Source organism: Naumovozyma castellii, chromosome 1 (genome assembly GCF_000237345.1).
Source record: "Naumovozyma castellii chromosome 1, complete genome".
NCBI classification, from domain to species: Eukaryota; Fungi; Ascomycota; class Saccharomycetes; order Saccharomycetales; family Saccharomycetaceae; genus Naumovozyma; species Naumovozyma castellii.
Window position 1 is genome coordinate 1,014,274 of NC_016491.1, and position 19,996 is coordinate 1,034,269.

Below are 19,996 nucleotides of genomic sequence, written 5' to 3' on the forward strand. Positions count from 1 at the left end.
TTTTCTATTAGGTTCTAAATTATATTTATATAGTCTATATATTTTAATAGAGGGCCTTGGGTGGCTTGGGGAGTTGATCGTGAAGTTCAGTATACATTCGGCTGAACACCAGAAAATGAAGAATGGAAGTGACAGTAAGATATACAATGCAAGTTTGCGTCCCAACAACGGGACATATGAAAGCTAGAAGTCGGATCGTCAGAAACGCTGCAAAAAAATGTAGGAGCATTTGCCCAATGGTCTTACTTGTCAAAAGCCCATCATGATCAATGGCGCTTAGCTCCACCTCCACGCTCGAAGATAGCTTATTAAGTAAATCATTCTTCCTCTCAAGACTCATCTTTCCCTCAAATTTGCCCTTTAAAAAGTGAGCATTTTCCTTCAACCCCTTGGCGACACAACTCATGTACCCTAGTTCATCCAACTCTTGTAGCATTCGACCAAACTGGTGGATTACTACTTTTGCCCACAATAATGAACGGTAACTTTCAGTAAGAAGTATTTCTCTCTCGGAGTCTGTGAAAAAATCATATCGAATTTCCTCAAGAAACCATCTGGTATAGGCTAGCTGTGACCTGATAAATAGTCTCGTTAGTTGTTTCACTGGCTTATGGATTAATTGCCTCTTAAAGTTCCAAAAGAAGTGGCGGCTTTCCAGAGACTCAATTATCTGTGTTAAGTTTGTCATCCAGGTATCCTTTTCGCTTAAGAGATTAAATGTCCCCACAGGTAGGAACACTTCTGAGTCGGTGTATCCTTGATTAGCAGCTACAATGTTTTGCTCCACTTCAGCAAAGATGTCCACCATTATTTCCTTGAAATCTATGGTTTTGGAATCTATTTTGCCGTTGGTGATTAGATATGTCTTGAGGTACATCCCTACAAGGGAGGTCATGGCCCCATCACTGATGTTGAATCTACCTATTACTCTTCTAACGTTATGGAAACTAAGCTCAAAATTATTGGTTTCAAATTCTGGTAGAATGTCTAGCTGTGGTGTCGCAGGAACGAGGTTACATAAAAATGACACAATAAAGAAAGCTATAATCTGGAATTTCATTTTTCGTTTAGTTACTTGATGGTGAGAAAGGAAAGCACTTATGCTTGCCCAGTATTTCTACATCAAAAAAGATACTGCCCTTTTATTGTGTCGAAGAAGAAAAAAAAGGTAAACAAAAAACTCCGAGGAAAGAGCAAAAGGTATTGACGGAAACGTAAGGAAAAGATCAAAGTAATTTGCTACCAGGTTTGCTAAAGACTTTCACAGCAAAAAGAGGCACCAAGCTCATGTATATTATTAAATTCTGGCTTGCAACTATTTCCACAGAAGTAAATACATTACTTAAGATAATTGAAAAGGACCTTTAAGGCTCTTCCCGATTTCAAAAACTTCTCGTTTTTATTTTGTAAATCTTCGTTGAACATCGATAAAGCTACCGTAGTCTCAACTTTTTATGCTTAGTATTTTGGATATCCACTTCATGAATATCTGCCAATTCTTCATGACATGTCTTGCTTACGTGAAAGAGATACAAAGATCGCGTATTTTTTTTTTCGCGTTACACCAGAAAAATAAACACTGAAAAGAGTTACCTAGAAAGTATCCGTAAAAGTAAGATACCACCCTTCTGTTGTTTGAATACCCGTTCCATTGTCGCATATTCTCTATACATCTAATCATCTTATCGGTATCCAAAGAGCCAATATAGATTATCTTACGAAATACCATCCTCACGTTATTAAATGGCCAGAAGGAAATTACCTGATAGACCTCCCAATGGTATTGGCTTTGGTGACAGACCCAGATTGGTTCCTAGACCAATAAATGTACAGAATTCCATTTCTACTTTATCAAAACCTTTTAAAGTACCGTACAAAACCGCAAAACCTCGAGCTCTGTCGTCTGAGCATGAAAAGGAAGTTGTGCAAGTCAATGGGCGAATATTGAGAAAGAGATCACACACTGTATCCTATTCAGGACTGGACATTAGTTCTGCAGCAGCTGATGTTGATGAAAATTCGCTAACCTTTTCACAATCTACCAAAAGAAGAAAGGATGCATTGAGTGCAAGCAGGTTAGCTAACGATCCGACAAGACTGCATTCTATTGAATTCACGTTGAAACGTTCGTTCACAGTTCCTATTAAGGGTTATATACAAAGACATAGTCTACCATTGACCTTAGGTACCAAGAAGAAAATTATAATGGAGCCAAGACCCTTGCATGATCCAACTGACGAATTTGCCATTGTATTATATGACCCATCTGTTGATGGTGATATGATAATGCATGACAATTCCCAAGATGTACGTAATGATAAAAAAGATTCTACAAAAGAAAAAGGTACTGACTCGAAGGATGAGGAGACAAAGACTGGATCGAAGAAATTTGCACATCCTAAACTGATGACAAATGGCGTGCGAAATAAATCACTAAAGGAATTATTGGGTTCCAGCGAAGAAGATGAAGCAAAAAAGAAATTCCCTAATGTCCCTGTGGTGATAGATCCAAAACTAACTAAAATTTTGAGACCCCATCAAGTAGAAGGTGTTAAGTTTCTTTACCGTTGTGTAACAGGTTTGGTAATGAAGGACTTTTTAGATGCAGAAGCAGTAAATACTGGGATAGTAAAGACAGAACAAAATAACAGAGGTGCTTATGGTTGTATTATGGCAGATGAGATGGGGTTAGGTAAAACATTACAATGTATAGCATTGATGTGGACGTTATTGAGGCAGGGACCTCAGGGTAAACGTTTGATCGATAAATGTATTATTGTATGCCCTTCCTCTCTAGTTAATAACTGGGCCAATGAACTTGTAAAATGGTTGGGACCCGGAACCTTATCGCCATTGGCTGTAGATGGTAAGAAATCCTCTTTAGCCAGTGGTAATTCTACAGTTGCTGAGGCAGTGCACTCATGGGCCCAGGCAACGGGTAGAAATATAGTGAAACCAGTACTTATCATATCGTATGAGACGCTAAGAAGAAATGTCGACCAACTAAGAAATTGTGATGTAGGCCTAATGCTGGCAGATGAAGGGCATAGATTAAAGAATGGTGACTCGCTAACTTTCACAGCATTAGACAGTATAAATTGTCCAAGAAGGGTTATTTTATCTGGTACACCTATTCAAAATGATCTTTCCGAGTATTTTGCTTTGTTGAATTTTTCCAATCCTGGTTTATTAGGTACTCGAAGTGAATTTAGAAAAAACTTTGAGCTTCCCATTTTGAGAAGTCGAGATGCCGATTCCACAGATGAAGAAATTACTAAAGGTGAAGAACAATTACAAAAATTGTCCACTATTGTATCCAAGTTTATTATTAGACGTACCAATGACATTTTGTCGAAATATTTACCTTGTAAATATGAGCACGTTATTTTCGTCAATCTTAAACCATTCCAGAAGGATGTTTACCATCGTTTACTTAAATCCAGAGATGTTAACAAAATGGTCAAGGGAGTTGGAGGTACACAACCTTTAAAGGCTATTGGTGTTTTGAAGAAGCTCTGTAATCATCCAAATCTAATAAACTTAGACGAAGAGATTGATGATTTTGATGATCTTGAAATACCAGATGAGTATAATATGCAAGGTAGTAAGAGCAGAGATGTTCAACCACAGTTTTCAGGTAAATTTGCCATTTTAGAAAGGTTCTTACACAAAATCAAAACAGAATCTGATGATAAAATTGTTTTGATTTCCAATTATACTCAAACATTGGATCTGATAGAGAAGATGTGTAGGAATAAGCATTATAGTTCTGTGAGATTAGATGGTACTATGACAATTAACAAGAGACAAAAACTTGTTGATCGATTTAATGACCCTGAAGGGCAGGAATTCATTTTCTTATTAAGTTCAAAGGCCGGTGGGTGTGGTATTAATTTAATCGGTGCTAATAGATTAATTCTAATGGATCCCGACTGGAACCCTGCAGCCGATCAGCAAGCTTTGGCACGTGTGTGGAGAGATGGACAAAAAAAGGATTGTTTCATTTATAGATTTATCTCCACAGGTTCCATTGAAGAAAAAATATACCAAAGACAATCAATGAAGATGAGTTTAAGTTCATGTGTGGTGGATGCGAAAGAGGACGTGGAAAGATTATTTAGTTCAGATAATTTGAGGCAATTGTTTCAGTATAATGATAAAACAATTTGTGAGACGCACGAAACATATCACTGTAAAAGATGCAATGCTGCTGGTAAGCAGTCTGTAAGATCAACGGCAATGTTGTACGGGGACCCAACAACATGGAATCATTTAAATCATGCAGCACTGGAGAAAACAAACGATCATCTTCTACAAAACGAATTCCAGCACCCGGATATCAGTTACGCATTCCAGTACATTTCCCATTGATCGATTCGTATTGATCCTCTTTCATGGGGTTAACACTCTATCTTATCATTTTAATATATCCTTAATATAAAAATTAGCACTTAATTGTACGTATAGAAACGAAATATAATTCATGTCTATCTTTTCGTGGTGAACAAATACTCCGAAATGAGTGTCATCGCTAAAAAAAAATCAGCTCATAAAAGGACGAAAATAAGTACTAGAAACCTTCTGAGTCAAGATGTGATGATGTCGATTTATTGTATCCCTAACACATTAGTACAAATCTAGTTGCTAAATATGGATGATCTACTGGCAAAAGCAGGATCGCAAGCTGTAACATTTGCAATTAGATCAGGGGTGTCGCTTGCCTCATCGTTTGCTATCAAAACACTCACCAATTTCATAGTCCATATTCCAAAGAATGACGCCAGAAGGATTGAGAGCTTGAGGGCAAAACTGGAGAATAGAATTGAAATTGTTTCATCGGCGATTGACCTAATAAAACTTGTGGCTGCGAGAGGTAATACAAACCTGGACAGTACATTAAGATTAACTAAAGATCTTAAACAAGAGATTGATTCCTTCGACGAAAAAATGAAGAGATTGACAGAAAAGGTCACAACTTCAAAGAGTTCTAAGTCCCAGGAAGAAGCAATCAAATCTGTAGAGGCTTATATTGAAGACTTATTACTTCGGATAGAGGAAGTAACACCCTTTATCAATCTATCATTAAACACTACAGGAACGAGTCTAAGTACGGCTTTGCCGCAGCAGGTGTCACCTGGATTATTATTACAAGCGTCCAATTTTGTATCAAGATCGAACGATGGGAAACTCATTCATGGAAAATTACGAGTAGGTCCAACTTTTCAAGCCACTGTCTTTTCAGTATTCTATAATATGAGCTCAGGAGCAGATCCTAAAGCTCGTATTACATGGAGAGAAGACATGAAGAGAGCGTTTATCAAGATAGTCAGGACAGAGTCAAAAGAAAAGGAGTTTGAATACCAATTGATTATAGAGCAGAGCTTTGATGATGGTCGATATCATAACACAGAAGATGGAGAGGAAGTTCCACAAAAGACTGCTTTAGATATAAGCCAAATTCGTAAGCTATTTTTCAGCATATCTGGTAAATTATTGCGACTAGAAGAGAGAGACTCACCAGTTCTAGTATTAAAAACCGTTTCCACTCAAAAAAAGGAAAAGAATAAAGAAAAAAATGATCTTGAAAGCATCTTATGGTATGCTTTTGGTCTTTTTGAGGAGGACGAAGAGAGCGACGATAGCGATGAGGAAAAAGAGGCAGGAGAATTGGAAGAGCAGGTTAAAAGTGACTATTCTTCCTCGATATCACTTTTAGAGTATATTATTAGGTTAGTATCCCTACAGGAGGATGACCAGAAAAGTATTCTGGACATTAACGATGAAAGATTGTCAATTTATTTGAATGATGAGAGTCCAAGGGCTGCTACTGTGTCTCCAAAAGATATTGAGGCAGTAACGACAAAGATCGGAAAGATTAGTTTGGATTGAGGCATGAACATTGAATCAAATAATAATATCATCTAGTGACATTATAGTGAGAAATTTATTCTAGATATCTCGGTAGACAAAAGAACATCATAGCAAGGAATATATTTTTAGTTATTTAATATTATCAAAATTTATATTCTACATTACTTATGACGGCGTTGAATTATTCAATGCCAAATTTGGGGCTATATTAAGGGAATCGTAATCATACTGATTTATTTCAGGCAGATTGTTTAGGTCTAATAGATCCATAAATAGGTCGTCCTCGTTTTCTTTTGGGTTTTGGATTTTATCATCACCATTGTTCAGTTGTGGTTCTGTTTTAGTCATCAAGAGAGATACTTCTTCACCATTTGGTTGTAAAAGATCTGTCGGAGTCAGGCCATTAACATCCTGGAGGTCTGACTCAGCAAATTGTTTAATAATATCTGCCATTGAAGACTCATTCTTAATGGCACTTGACAAGTCAGAATTCTGCTCATCATCAGAAATTACAGTTAAAGGTGTTTTTGGATCAATCAAAAATTCGTCAATGGGTGACAGATTTTTTATGCTCCCCTGTTGCACACTACCTGACATTGTTGGAGATGCATCGTCAAAGATTGGTGTTAAGACATCATCTAGCAATATTGGACCTGATATGAGGTCATCATATAAGTTATCGACAGATGAATCTGTTGTTTGGGTAGTTGAGATAGGACTCTGATCTTCATTCTTGGCCCTTCTTCTCTTTATATGGCAACGGCATGTCCCACCAGTCAGGCAAGTACACCCAGCAGCCGCCTTCTTTAAAACTTTTAGTTCATTCTCATTCTTGGAGTTCTGTATCTTCCCACAAGGACAACCGCCCGATGGATTCACATTTTTGACTTTCCGCATCTCTTTGCAGTGCATACATGTGGTAGAAGGTCTACCTTTTGGTTTCAACTTTGTTAGCTGTCTGTCCCTATGATTGCAGGAACTTGACCTGTGACCTCTAATGCATAGATCACATGCGTACTTTTCGCCATTTAGCATAATCATATTAAATCGTTTGTCTTTGTTTCAGCACCACTTTGAGGATATCTGTTGAAGTGGAAGGACAGAACTAGATAATATTTCATTCTTGAACATTGGACCCTTTATATGCCAAGATATCCTTACGTAAGATCCAATGAGTTAATTTTGCTTCAAGGCGGGTAGCAAAAATCGCTTTTCTATTAATGTCTATTATAAACGCCTGGAAACATAAAATAGTACGATCTAAGAGTCAATTTTGCTGAGACAAGCCAGCAAAATGGTCCATACGAAGAAAGCCAAGATTTTAATCCCAACAAGGACTGAGGATGTCAACTTCTCTTTTGAAGAAACTTGGGGACTGTTAGCAAAGGCAATAGACGCCGTGTATATGGAACGTTATGGACCCTTTACCTTTGAATCCATTTACCGCCTGGTTTATATGACAGTCGTCAATGAGAAGGCAAGTGACTTGTACACTAAGTTAAAGGTCTATGTCGGAACAAAATTGGAAAGTCAAGTTAAGGATCTCAAACTGGATTGGAGCAGAGGTATGGAATCCTTAAAAATTGTTGTTGACCTGTGGGATTCGCAAAATTTAGCTTTTGATCTTATAAGTGACTTGTTTCTCTATTTGGATAAAGTTTATTGTAAACCTAATAGGTATCCTGAAGTTTTTGAATTATGTCTTCAAGTATTTAAAGATGGATTCGTTTTACCATTTAAGATTCAAATATTTAACGCGTTTATCGAAACTATTAATGAATCAAGGAGGATGAAAAGCATAAATGAAGGTGATGCTCAAATATGGCATCAGATTGCTCGTATGATGCAAATGTTGGAAGAAGATTACGATACTGTCTTTAACAATCAGTTCGAGCCATTTTTCTTGGATGAAACAGAAAAGTTCTACGATGAATCATTTGATCCTAATCAGTATCCACCAATTGGTTGTTTAGAAGAGGTCAAGCGGCTGAAGGATATAGAATATAAGAGAGATTTGAAATTTTTGGATTCTGATACTACCTCCAAACTGACTACCGTCTTGGAGAAGGTATTAATTTGGAAAAAACTTGGATCTGTCTTATTGCTGCTGGTAAATGAAGCCCTTAAAAACGACGATTTTCTTTTACTTCAGGAATTGTTTGATTTATCCTCTAATGAGCAATACAAGCAAGGTATAATAGATTCTATTAAGAAGTATATTTTACAAGATTTACAAGGCAAGAAAATTGATGCGACAATAAGAAAAAAGGTTTCTATCGCGATTGAATGGGTATCCTTTACCATTGAGAAACTTGATCATTATACCAATATATTACGACGCCTTGACTTTGGTATGGATAAAACGGAAAATAATGAAGACGTTTCAAATAATAGTAATCACAGTAAGGGATTAATCCCTAATGTAAGTGTGGTGAACGAAGTATTTGCTTCATACTTAGACCAAAATAAGAGAAGAGCACCTGAGTTCATATGCTTCTATTTAGACTCTCGTTTGAAATGGACTCAACAAAAGAAAGAGATTCAATCGGCGAAGGAAGACTTGGAAAGGTGCGTCAAGCTGTTTAAACTACTCTCAGATAAAGATTTGTTTGAAGCATTTTATAGACAACAACTCTCGAGAAGACTTTTGCACCAGAGATCATCGATTGACATTGAAAGGTGGCTTATCAAAAGAATCAAGGAAGAAATGGGTGTGTTCTTTACCTCAAAATTGGAAGGTATGTTAAGGGATATTGCAACATCAAATGATTTGTCGAATAACTTCAAGAATGCATATGCTGATGACATAGGTAACATAGAGTATATTCCACAAATTCTCACAATAACATCATGGCCCTTCTCGAATTCTCCAGCTTTAGAAGAGGATATTATTTTCCCATCTCAGTTGCAGCAACTCAAACTTGATTTTGAGGCCCTTTATAGTAAAAAATATAATCAACGGTCTTTGAAATGGGATTATCAACTCAGTCTGGTTGAAATAGGCTATCAGTTCGAAAAAAGCTATCACGAACTGAGCATGTCTGTTTATGGCGCTCTAATATTACTGTTGTTTGAAGATCGTTCCAGTTTGACAACAGAAATGATTGAAGACCTAACACATATACCCAAGCAGGAACTTCATAATCAGTTATTACATATGGCTTCGTCACCGAAGGGAAACATATTAAATAAATTGCCAGCCTCAAGTGCCATTTCACCATTGGACATATTCTCCATAAATGAGAGCTTTTCCGTTCCAACCAGAAAATATAAAGTCCTGACAGGTCCCAGCATGAACATCCCTTCTTCTTCCTCTTCAAGGACGGAACCTCATAATGTTATTGATAATGTTGAAAAAGATAGAATTGCAGAGTGTAATGCTGCAATTGTCAGGATAATGAAGCAAAATAAAGAAATGGGATTTGAAGAATTATACAAGGACGCCGAAGCAAGTACGGCAAAGAGATTCGCATTGACCGATCGTATTTTTAAGAAAAGTGTGAAATCTCTGCTCGACAAAGAATATTTAAGAAAAGAAATTTCAGATTCTCATATCCTTCACTACATTCCATAGATATACTGACGGGCTTTCACGAACTAACTTATTTACATAGATAGACTACATAAGCTAAAATTAGATAATAATTACATTGTCTTTATCAGAAAAATCTTTTTGTTGCAGAGAAATTCAACAACGCGGGCGCTTCGGACCGCCAATAAACCATTAAACAATAACACACTGACCAACGACATCAATCCCTTAATCATGATTCTCAAGACTGCATATCAGTTCACTTTGAACTGCGTTAGAAAATAAACAATAAGGAGACTAATGGATAGCAAGATTAATGCTGAATTGAACATGACTGACACCCAGAAGGAAGCTCCAAAAACGATGAGAAGTGCATTGAAGAAATCTGCCAAGCAAAAAGGTAAAGTGACGAATATCAGTTCATTCCCAGACGAACTGGATTCACCACCTGTTATTTCCTCTCCATTATTGAAATCAACTCCTCCAACAGTATCCAAGGCTTTGATAAACTTGTATCCATATTTGATAGTTGCTGATACATTCTTAAGTTATCTAACATGGTCTAACGACAATTTTGAACATAATTTGCTTTTCATTCTGGGATACATGATTGCAGTCACCAATTTCCAACTAATTATAAAATATTTTAGTCACTTGATTATTATTGGAATAATATGGCTATATTCTTTAATTGATAAAAATGTTGATGACACAGTTGATTCACATCCAAGTTTGGATGATATCATACACATAATGACGAGGGTATCGAAGAAATGTAAAATAATTTTGGTGCCAATTGATGCCTTGAGTTCTCAAGATATAAAAAGGTTTTTATTCACGACAATTTTTCTTTCCCCGGTCTATGTCATCATAACTATGTTTATTTTAACTCCAAGTAAGTTGGTTTTAATAAGTGGAGTGTTTGTACTTACTTTCCATTCACCTTGGTGTAGAAGTGCAAGAAACTATCTTTGGGGTGTTAAGTTATTCCGAATCTTTATGTTTTATGTCACAGGTTTGGATTTATGTGGTTTACAAAAGCATAGAGGGACAGTTGCAAAAGTTAATAGAGAGATGAGAACAAACTCTAAATCTGGTCGAAGAAATTCAGTTCTTTCAAATCCTTTGCGTGGAAGTGATGAGAAGACGCCGAAGAAGGTCAAATTTACATTTGTTCTGTTTGAAAATCAGAGAAGGTGGTTAGGTATAGGATGGACTTCAACTATGTTAAGTTATGAAAGAGCATCATGGACTGATGAATTCTTAAATCAAGTTCCAGACCCCCAACATTTCACGCTACCGCAGGAACATACGGGGGAATTTGAGTGGAGATGGATTGATAAATCATGGAAGTTAGATATGACGAATGATGGAGCTATACAATTACCAAGTTCTGTCCCAAGAAGGGTGACGAATCCAGATCCTAATACGGGTTTTATCTACTACGATAACACGTGGAAGCACCCATCAACAGACGATGTATTTTCAAGATATACAAGAAGAAGAAGGTGGGTTAGAAATGCCGAATTGATTAATTTAACAATTCCTTCCGATGATGAGAGAGAGGAAGATATACCGTCTGGTGTTAGTGGTTCTCCTACAAATGGAATGAATTTGACTCTTCAAGAGATAGACTCTCAATCCACTGGCAATGGTCCTCTCAGAGATAGAAAGGTTTCGTTTAGTGAGGTCAATAACGTTCGCATTATACCGTCAGATGATGAGAAGCTATCTGGTACCATATATGAAGACAGTCAAGAAGATACATTTAAACAACTGGATTCGTCTGAGGACCCCAATAATGATAGGGGAGATGAGGATGACCTTAGTTTAGCAGAGTGATAGAAAATGACCCCTAAACTCATATTAGCATTAAGTAATTACAATATAATTAATTTTTTCAAGATTACTACAACAATCATTGTCGAACATAAAGAAATTGCTGTTCGATATCGAAATGGATTGAGGCTCGACATTGACAACCATATAAAGTCCACATTATAAAAAAAAATAAAAGCAAAAAAAAAAACGATGCAGTTTAAAAGTAATGTTTTCCATTATCTATACAGTATTATGAATTCTAACTTGACTTATGACCTGAAAATTAAAGGGAAATAATATAATGTTTAATTTTATCTCTGATTAATCTTCTTATAACTTGTTGACCTTCAAAGTTGGTGGCAAAGATTGAACCAACTTCTTAGCCTTACCGGCATCGTTGATGACCAAAGTGTATAAAGTCTTAGAACCTCTGACCTTGAACTTGGTTTGTCTGAATGGCTTACCGGCCTTGTTCAACTTCTTGTTGATCTTGACGGTGGCGGTCTTAACGTCAGCTCTTCTGGTCAATTCCAAAAATTGCTTAATATCAGTAATTTCTCTAGCCATTTTTTCTCAATATTCTTGGTTGGTCTTTTAAGATATCCAAAACAGGCGTAGTTACAATATATCTAATTAACAATGTTAATATTGTATAACGCTAGATTGGATGGGCTATTCCAAATTGGATATCATGGTCGGTTGGAAATTATCATTTGCGCTTTCTTGAAAATTTAAATTTCAAACAAAAAAAATTCAAAAACTTTTGACTATGTGGTGTACAAACATACTAAACATATTGTAAGGTGTCCGGATTTACTACAAAAGCAGTCAACAATAAATATATAGACTATATAATCGTTGATTAATTTCTCAAACAACATCCTCCATTTCAATCTCATCTTCTGCCTCTTCTTCAGCATCGTCCTCTTGTTGCTGTCTCTGCAACAATTGATCTCTACCACTGATAGCATTCCCTTGGTCATCAGCAAGTTCCCCAAGAGTAGCTTTTCTTTCTTCCTCCTTTAATTTCTTATATTCAGGTTTTAAGGTGTATTTGAAAGCGTATGGCCCTTTCTTAACCAAGATGGCAACTTTATCCAAACATTCTTTCAAATGAGCTTCCGGTTGTCTGGTACGTTCCTTTAGACCTTTCAAAGACCAATAGTCGTATTCATCGAATAATTTGAACAAATAATCCAAAATTTCCTTTTTTGGCATACGGATCGATTTAATGTTACTCTTAGTCTTTTCACGACCAACCTTTAAGAAATTCGATGTATCAGATTTCATAGACATACCGGCATGACGCATGGTAACACCAACAGTCTCCTCCAATGTAGTAATTCTCTCCTTATTGTTAGACTTGACAATATTTCTTCTTTGTTCCACAATTTTGTTATAGTTAGGATCATTCATTGATGGCATAACTTGACATTCATGACATACTGTTCCTACAATAGCTGTTTTCTTAGGAATAGTCTTCACATATGGAATATATCTATCTCTACCGTCTCTGTCCGTCATAACTCTATGATTAAATCGTCTTCTATTATTCTTACGTTTCATTTGCTGTTGTTTCTTCTTCAATTCTTCTTCACGTTCTTGTTTCCTTAAAAAGGCCTGTTTCTGCTTTTCTGGATCAGCTGCTAATTCCTTTTCACGTTGCTGATACTTCTTCAAATTTTGTTCTGTAAATATATATTCATTCTCAACAATCTTCTTTGTCAATTCCAAATCGTATTCATGCGGTATTGTATCATTATCGTTTTCATTCAACATCAATTTGATCTTACTACCATCTTTATTAATTCTAATCTTACCTAATTCTTGACCATGCAAATTATTTCTATCTCTCCAAGTTTCAGCTAAAAACATTGGCAATCTAACCAGCCAAATTTGTCTATTACTACGCGACAGATCTAAGTCAAGTGATTCTTCGTAAACTTTTGTCTCATTGTTTTCAATATCATTACCATCAAAAACCTCTTCCTCCTGTGATAAATATTCATCTCCGGAATCGTTATTATTGGATGCTGCACTGTTAGGCACAGGACCATTGTTTCCCGTGTTGGCAGCAAGATTTGGGGTAGCGTTGGTAGGTTGTGACATTAGTTCTAGGTTATCGGTCCTCTAGTATATATATTTGGTGGTTGATTGCAATCACTCAGTGATCGTTGGTTCTCTTGTTCATGAAGCCATTGAAGGGGAAAATAAATTTCAATGTGGCCGGGTGATAATAAATTAAATATATCAGTGTAATAATGAATAAATCAAACGGGAAGTAAGTCATAAGATACATCCTAATAAGGTGGATTAACAACTCTACTTGCCGAATTACGATGGATTTTGATATAGGAAGTATCTTAAAAAAAGAGATTGCTAAGAAGCAAGACGAGTTACGCAAGAAAACCGACACACAAAAGTCATCGGGTCCAGATTCTACTTCTGTTCCCAAGGTTGAAGAGGATAAACCAAAAATTGACATAGCGAAACATAAGCTAGATAATTCAGTTAATGAAGACGATCTATCCTTAAAACGAAAGAAGACACAGGAGCTAGAGTCAAGATCTTTACGAATTGAAGAAATTATCTCGACGGAATCTAAAATCTCATATACAATAAACTCCAATACAATAGGTGTTACCAAGGAATCCAAAAAGCTTTCAATACAATGTAATCTATACATTCATGATATACTTTCAAGATGGGACTCTAGCAAAGAACGATACCACCCAGAATTGCTCATAGAAACGAAGAAAAGTTTGTTTTTCTTATTAGTGCAACTACGAAAGAATACTCTAGCACCTGATTTATTGATTTCCTTAGCCACTGTCCTGTATCATATGCAGCAAGCTGTTCAAAATCTCACTGAGATTAACTTAGCAATCCAATCGTATATGAAATTAAGTATTGGGAATGTGGCATGGCCCATCGGGGTCACTCAAATTGGTATTCATGAAAGAAGCGCCCATTCAAGGATACAGGGTGGTTCACAGCGGGCGAACGTAATGATTGATGAACCCACTAGGTTATGGATAACAAGTGTTAAACGATTAATTAGTTTCCAGGAATGGTGGATTAAGTATGGCTCTGAAAATAATAAATAATCGTCTTAAACGATGATAAGGTAAACAACAATAGATTGTGAAAAATAAGAATGTCAATAATATTGACTGTTCGTCGTATAGATATTGAAGAAACCTTGAATACCACGCCATCTGTTCTACCCCAAATTAAAATGACAGCCCAATTGAACGAAGATAGGATATGGATCGATGGTTGTTTTGATTTCGTCCACCATGGTCATGCCTGTGCGATGTTACAAGCTCGTCGAACTTCGAACAATAAAGAGAACAGTATGCTGTTTTGTGGCGTGCATAATGATGCTGCTATCGAATATAACAAAGGTACGTTACCAGTGATGAATGCCCCCGAAAGATATGCTCATGCAAGAAGTATAAGATGGTGTAGCGCTGTCGTGGAAGATGCGCCATATGTGACAGCTCCGGAGTGGATGGACCGATTTGGTTGTCAATATGTTATACATGGTGATGATGTTACCTTAGACGCCAATGGAGAAGATTGTTATACGATCATGAGGAAAATGAATAGATTTAAGATGGTAAAGCGAACATATGGGGTCAGCACTACAGATATTATTCATAGAATCTTAACTCACAATACCCTGCCCTCCACGGATAAAGATTATTTCCCAACACTTGATGAATTAGAATTTTGCAGTAAAGGGGTTGACGGTTTTTCGAATCATTGCTATGTCTTTCAAGATGACCTTAATAATATGCTTGTTCGTGGTGGATATGATTGGGATAGTACAAATTCTGTGCTGATACTTGGTGATTTTGATTTATTCCATATGGGTCACATTGATCAATTGAAGAAAATAAGGAACGTTCTCGAACCTAGAAGGCAAATAATAATTGGAGTCACCTCCAATGAATCAAAGGAAATAATAATGACCATTAAGGAGAGAGTTCTTAGTCTTTTGAGTTGTTCGTTTGTTGACGGTGTCATCATCCACCCTAGTAAGGACACAATTGAGAATAGTTCACATGATGAAAAATCCAAATTCTCGAAGGTTTACAACATTGATTCACCTGAGCTGGTTGATGGAACTGTTTTTAGTGGTTACTTAACTAGTAGAACTATTATTGCTAGGATTGAGACGCAGCGTGATATGTACGTAGAAAGAAACAAGAGGAAAGGTATGCCGATATAAAACGGCTAGACAAAGCTTCATACAGATTGCTCATTGAATTACTTATAGAATAAAAATACGTGCATTTGTAAAAGTGTATAGAATAAAATGTATGCTCTTTTTGAGTGAACTGGATTACGTATTTGTTTGTTGGTGTGAAATACGTAATTTGATGGAAGCCATATAGCAAATTGTTCCATTGCTTACATTTGTGCGAAAATTTCCATCTGGTTGGGCCGGCGCATTTTCCCTGCGCAGTTACACTGGATACTCATCGCAATGAAAATTTTTAAAATTTTCAGTTTTATATTAAGAGTATACATACTTTTCTTTATATTTTAACGTGTACTTCCCTGCAGTTCGTCTAGTTCTTCTAGAACGACTAACAAAAAAAATATCAACGTCCCCGCATCTTATTTGACACATCGAATAATGTCCGACTTCAATGAATTGTATGAGACCCTTCTCTCACTCTCTTTGTTTTAATCACATTAAAACATTAATTTTATGCCACAAGAAAAAGAACATTGATATACTAACCTAATCGTTATTAAAAATCTTAACTATTCAAATTATAGAGCTCTTTCTGCAGATACTTTAGCCGCCCTACAAGAATTTAGACAAGAAGAAGAAGAACACCAAAAGAAATTCGCCCAGTTATATAGCCAAGCAGATGAAGACATGAAAATGAAGAAAGAACAAGGTATGAACCTATTCAAGGAAGACTGGCAGCTATCTCAATTTTGGTATAGTGATAAGACAGCTGACTTACTTGCGGATGCCTTATTAGAAGGTGCAGATGAGAATACAGTCATTGCTGTGGTTAGTGCGCCATCTGTGTATGCCGCAATCCAAAAGAAGTCTGAGAAAGATATTCCAACAAAACACATATATTTATTCGAATTCGATACAAGGTTTGAACTGTTAGCTGGGAAAGACCATTTTTTCTTCTATGATTATAACAAACCTTTGGAATTTGATTCCTCTATTAAGGGTAAAGTGGACAGACTTCTTATTGATCCACCATTCCTAAATGAAGATTGCCAAACAAAATGTATGTATTTCAATTGCTTTTTTTGATGAAACCGAAAATACCATGTTACTAACATAAATCATTTCATGATAATTATTACAGCATCTATTACAGCTAGAGCTTTACTTGCGCCAAGTGATGGTTCCAAGACAGAATCTGGAGTCTTGAAGCATCGTTTAATGTCCTGTACTGGTGAAAGAATGTCCAAGATAATTGCCAATGTGTATCCTGAAACTAAAATTACCGATTTCTACCCAGAACATGGTAATGGGTTAATGAATGAATTTAGGTGTTATGCTGATTTCGAATGTAAACAATGGAAGTTCCAAAAGGAAGAAAATTAAGACGAGCTGCGGAAGGGTTCTGCACTCAGGTTTGTATAATATGTTATTTTTTTTTCTTATAAAGTCAAATACATTATATACACACGTTGCATTGTGGAGTTTATCCATGTCTCTATTTGACAGGTAATGTGACACTTTGTTTAGTTGACTGTATATAAAGCCGATATGAACGCGATAATAAAACTGTCTTTAAGCTCCGACATAGTGCATTTCGTTTAGAGTCAATGGAACCGTCGTTTATTTCATTTGTCTGTCTAAGAATACAATCAACTCTCAACAACCTTCTCTGCCCTCGAAAGCTTATAAGAAACGAACTCAACTTGTTTAATTGTATTCCTTGTTATTTTTGCTGGCAAACTAAGGGTGCACTCAATTAACCAAACCCACCCTATATCGAACTAATACATGTCTGAAATTTCTTCAGTTCTCCTAATAGGTGGATCTGGATTTCTAGGTCTACACTTAATACAACAATTCTATGAACTTTCGCCTCGACCAAGTATTCACGTATTCGATGTGAGACCTCTGCCAGAAAAACTTTCCAATCAGTTCACTTTCAAGTTGGATGATATACAAGTCCATATTGGTGACTTAACATCCTTTGAAGATGTACAAAAAGCAATAAAGGTCAGTGGTGCCAATGTGGTAGTGCATTCTGCATCACCTATGCATGGTCAAAACAAGGAAATATACGATCTGGTTAACGTTAAGGGTACCAGAAATGTCATTGATGTTTGCAAGAACACCAATGTTAACATCTTGGTTTATACATCATCTGCCGGTGTTATATTTAACGGACAAGATGTTCATAATGCGGATGAAAGATGGCCAATCCCTGAAGTACCCATGGATGCGTATAATGAAACGAAATTTACAGCAGAAGACATGGTACTAAAATCAAATGATCCTGAAAATGGATTTTTAACAGTGGCGTTACGTCCTGCCGGCATTTTTGGTCCCGGTGATAGACAATTGGTCCCTGGGTTAAGAGCTGTGGCTAAACTTGGTCAGTCAAAGTTCCAATTGGGTGATAATAATAACTTATTTGATTGGACATATGCAGGTAATGTAGCAGATTCACATGTTTTGGCAGCACAAAGGTTATTGGATCCAGCTACTGCAAAAGAGGTCTCTGGTGAGGCATTTTTCATTACTAATGATACACCTACATATTTTTGGTCTTTAGCCAGAACGGTTTGGAAGGCTGATGGACATATTGACAAGAATGTTATTGTATTAAAGAGACCAGTGGCTATATTGGCTGGTTACTTATCCGAATTTTTTTCCAAATTATTGGGGAAAGAACCTGGTTTGACACCGTTTAGAGTTAAAATAGTGTGTGCATCGCGTTATCATAACATTGCGAAGGCCAAGAAGTTGCTAGGTTATGAACCAAGGGTTGATATCGAAGAAGGGATTAAAAGAACATTGGCTTGGATGGATGAAGACTTGTAAAAATCAAAAGGGTATTTCTATTCTAGTCTCTGTTTATATATTAGTTTACGAATCTTTTAATGAACTTGTAAAATACTGAGATCAGGGTTGTTGATTTTATATCTTATTTTATACATTCTTTTTCCTTCAGATCGTAAGGTTAAACAATATTAACCAGACAATACATATTATTTTACCGCGGGCCCCTTTGAAAAAAAGAGAACATCAAATAGTTGATGGGTTAAACATTCATCATATAAGAAAACTAGCAAACGAATCAGTTTAAATCTGTCTATAGGCTAATGGGACAGCATAGTAACTTATCTTTACTCTCTTCTGTTGTCACAGTGGGTTCATTGCTGTTTGGAGCCTATTCCACTTACCAATTGTTATATTGCAAATCAGATGAAATATCAAAACCTAAAGATGGTGTGGAAGAACTAATAGGGAACACACAAATGGTGAAGATTAGATCACTATCTAATGCCACAGGGGCAGAAATATACGCCAAGTTAGAGCTAGGAAATCCGGCCGGTAGTGCCAAGGATCGTGTTGCTTTAAATATTATCAAGATGGCAGAAAAACGAGGAGATTTGGTCAGAGGGGAACCTGGTTGGGTGTTTGAAGGTACAAGTGGTTCTACAGGGATATCTATTGCTATGATATGTAATGCACTTGGCTATAGGGCACACATTTCCTTACCGGATGATACATCCTTAGAAAAATTGGCATTGTTGGAGAGTCTTGGTGCCACTGTGAATAAAGTCAAGCCTGCAAGTATTGTAGACCCTAATCAGTACGTTAATGCAGCCAAGAAAGCATGTGAAACTTTACTAAGGGAGAATGAGGATGGTAGTGTGAAGGGAGTATTTGCAGACCAATTTGAAAACGAGGCGAATTGGCGTGTTCATTATGAGACTACTGGGCCTGAAATTTATAAGCAGATGGAAGGTAGAATAGATGGGTTTATTGCAGGGTGTGGTACAGGTGGTACCATCTCAGGAGTATCCAAATATTTGAAGGAAAAGGCTAACGTTTCGTGTAAAGTTGTACTAGCTGATCCTCAAGGGTCAGGTTTCTACAATAGAATTAATCATGGTGTCATGTATGATTTTGTTGAGAAGGAGGGAACTAGACGGAGACATCAAGTGGATACGATCATTGAAGGTATTGGTTTAAATAGGATTACAAAAAACTTCCGTAAGGGAGAAACGTTTATCGATTCCTCGATCCGTGTGAGTGATCAACAGGCTCTTGATATGGCAAAATATTTATCCGTCAATGATGGGCTCTTTGTTGGGAGTAGCACTGCCATCAACGCAGTAGCTGCTGTGAAGCTAGCTAAAGAGTTAGGGCCGGGATCGAGGATAGTGATCATTGCGTGCGACAGCGGTTCGCGACACCTAAGTAAATTCTGGAAGGAGGCCCGGGAGGTAAACAGAGACCTCACTCTAGAGCAGGCAATGCACTAGAGATGAGGGAGGGACCCTGCTACGTAAAATTAGATGTAAACAACCCTGTATAAATGATTTACATGTTCCTGTATTTACTGTCGTGTAAAATGTCACAGAGACATTCTCTCATGCCCGAAAGGGGAAAAAACGCCAAAAGCGTCCCATTTCCTTTTCGGGCTAATGATCAACGGCAGTCGTTTCAGAAAATTCAGAGATTTTCATCATCATACGCGTGAAAACACACATCTCGTACATTCTCAACAGTTTCTGGCAACAACAGACCCTGGTGGC

The 19,996-nt window shown here is 36.8% G+C and overlaps 13 protein-coding genes across 13 annotated transcripts; 9 read left to right on the forward strand and 4 right to left on the reverse strand.

Annotated features, from left to right (window-relative positions):
* Positions 1–43: 43 nt before the first annotated feature.
* Positions 44–1,060, reverse strand: NCAS0A05100 (uncharacterized protein; the record flags this gene model as incomplete). The annotated part of the gene is made up of 1 exon (XM_003673406.1): positions 44–1,060. The coding sequence occupies one exon, from the start codon at positions 1,058–1,060 to the stop codon at positions 44–46; it is 1,017 nt and encodes a 338-aa protein (XP_003673454.1).
* A 683-nt stretch (positions 1,061–1,743) lies between these two features.
* On the forward strand, positions 1,744–4,371 carry RAD54 (DNA-dependent ATPase RAD54; the record flags this gene model as incomplete). The annotated part of the gene is made up of 1 exon (XM_003673407.1): positions 1,744–4,371. One exon carries the CDS (start codon positions 1,744–1,746, stop codon positions 4,369–4,371), a length of 2,628 nt encoding a protein of 875 aa, XP_003673455.1.
* Positions 4,372–4,650: 279 nt separating this feature from the next.
* YRB30 (Yrb30p) lies at positions 4,651–5,889 on the forward strand (the record flags this gene model as incomplete). The annotated part of the gene is made up of 1 exon (XM_003673408.1): positions 4,651–5,889. The coding sequence occupies one exon, from the start codon at positions 4,651–4,653 to the stop codon at positions 5,887–5,889; it is 1,239 nt and encodes a 412-aa protein (XP_003673456.1).
* Positions 5,890–6,036: 147 nt separating this feature from the next.
* On the reverse strand, positions 6,037–6,912 carry CUP2 (Cup2p; the record flags this gene model as incomplete). The annotated part of the gene is made up of 1 exon (XM_003673409.1): positions 6,037–6,912. One exon carries the CDS (start codon positions 6,910–6,912, stop codon positions 6,037–6,039), a length of 876 nt encoding a protein of 291 aa, XP_003673457.1.
* Positions 6,913–7,165: 253 nt separating this feature from the next.
* CUL3 (cullin CUL3) lies at positions 7,166–9,445 on the forward strand (the record flags this gene model as incomplete). Its single annotated transcript, XM_003673410.1, has 1 exon — positions 7,166–9,445. The coding sequence occupies one exon, from the start codon at positions 7,166–7,168 to the stop codon at positions 9,443–9,445; it is 2,280 nt and encodes a 759-aa protein (XP_003673458.1).
* Positions 9,446–9,703: 258 nt separating this feature from the next.
* On the forward strand, positions 9,704–11,245 carry PEX31 (peroxisome biogenesis protein; the record flags this gene model as incomplete). The annotated part of the gene is made up of 1 exon (XM_003673411.1): positions 9,704–11,245. The coding sequence occupies one exon, from the start codon at positions 9,704–9,706 to the stop codon at positions 11,243–11,245; it is 1,542 nt and encodes a 513-aa protein (XP_003673459.1).
* A 309-nt stretch (positions 11,246–11,554) lies between these two features.
* RPL38 (60S ribosomal protein eL38) lies at positions 11,555–11,791 on the reverse strand (the record flags this gene model as incomplete). Its single annotated transcript, XM_003673412.1, has 1 exon — positions 11,555–11,791. One exon carries the CDS (start codon positions 11,789–11,791, stop codon positions 11,555–11,557), a length of 237 nt encoding a protein of 78 aa, XP_003673460.1.
* A 303-nt stretch (positions 11,792–12,094) lies between these two features.
* On the reverse strand, positions 12,095–13,333 carry TFG2 (transcription factor IIF subunit TFG2; the record flags this gene model as incomplete). Its single annotated transcript, XM_003673413.1, has 1 exon — positions 12,095–13,333. One exon carries the CDS (start codon positions 13,331–13,333, stop codon positions 12,095–12,097), a length of 1,239 nt encoding a protein of 412 aa, XP_003673461.1.
* A 230-nt stretch (positions 13,334–13,563) lies between these two features.
* PRP18 (mRNA splicing protein PRP18) lies at positions 13,564–14,331 on the forward strand (the record flags this gene model as incomplete). The annotated part of the gene is made up of 1 exon (XM_003673414.1): positions 13,564–14,331. One exon carries the CDS (start codon positions 13,564–13,566, stop codon positions 14,329–14,331), a length of 768 nt encoding a protein of 255 aa, XP_003673462.1.
* A 50-nt stretch (positions 14,332–14,381) lies between these two features.
* ECT1 (ethanolamine-phosphate cytidylyltransferase) lies at positions 14,382–15,461 on the forward strand (the record flags this gene model as incomplete). Its single annotated transcript, XM_003673415.1, has 1 exon — positions 14,382–15,461. The coding sequence occupies one exon, from the start codon at positions 14,382–14,384 to the stop codon at positions 15,459–15,461; it is 1,080 nt and encodes a 359-aa protein (XP_003673463.1).
* Positions 15,462–15,872: 411 nt separating this feature from the next.
* On the forward strand, positions 15,873–16,817 carry EFM5 (protein-lysine N-methyltransferase; the record flags this gene model as incomplete). The annotated part of the gene is made up of 3 exons (XM_003673416.1): positions 15,873–15,892; positions 16,019–16,494; positions 16,576–16,817. 3 exons carry the CDS (start codon positions 15,873–15,875, stop codon positions 16,815–16,817), a joined length of 738 nt encoding a protein of 245 aa, XP_003673464.1.
* Positions 16,818–17,222: 405 nt separating this feature from the next.
* ERG26 (sterol-4-alpha-carboxylate 3-dehydrogenase (decarboxylating)) lies at positions 17,223–18,272 on the forward strand (the record flags this gene model as incomplete). Its single annotated transcript, XM_003673417.1, has 1 exon — positions 17,223–18,272. One exon carries the CDS (start codon positions 17,223–17,225, stop codon positions 18,270–18,272), a length of 1,050 nt encoding a protein of 349 aa, XP_003673465.1.
* Positions 18,273–18,553: 281 nt separating this feature from the next.
* MCY1 (putative cysteine synthase) lies at positions 18,554–19,723 on the forward strand (the record flags this gene model as incomplete). Its single annotated transcript, XM_003673418.1, has 1 exon — positions 18,554–19,723. The coding sequence occupies one exon, from the start codon at positions 18,554–18,556 to the stop codon at positions 19,721–19,723; it is 1,170 nt and encodes a 389-aa protein (XP_003673466.1).
* Positions 19,724–19,996: the final 273 nt, after the last annotated feature.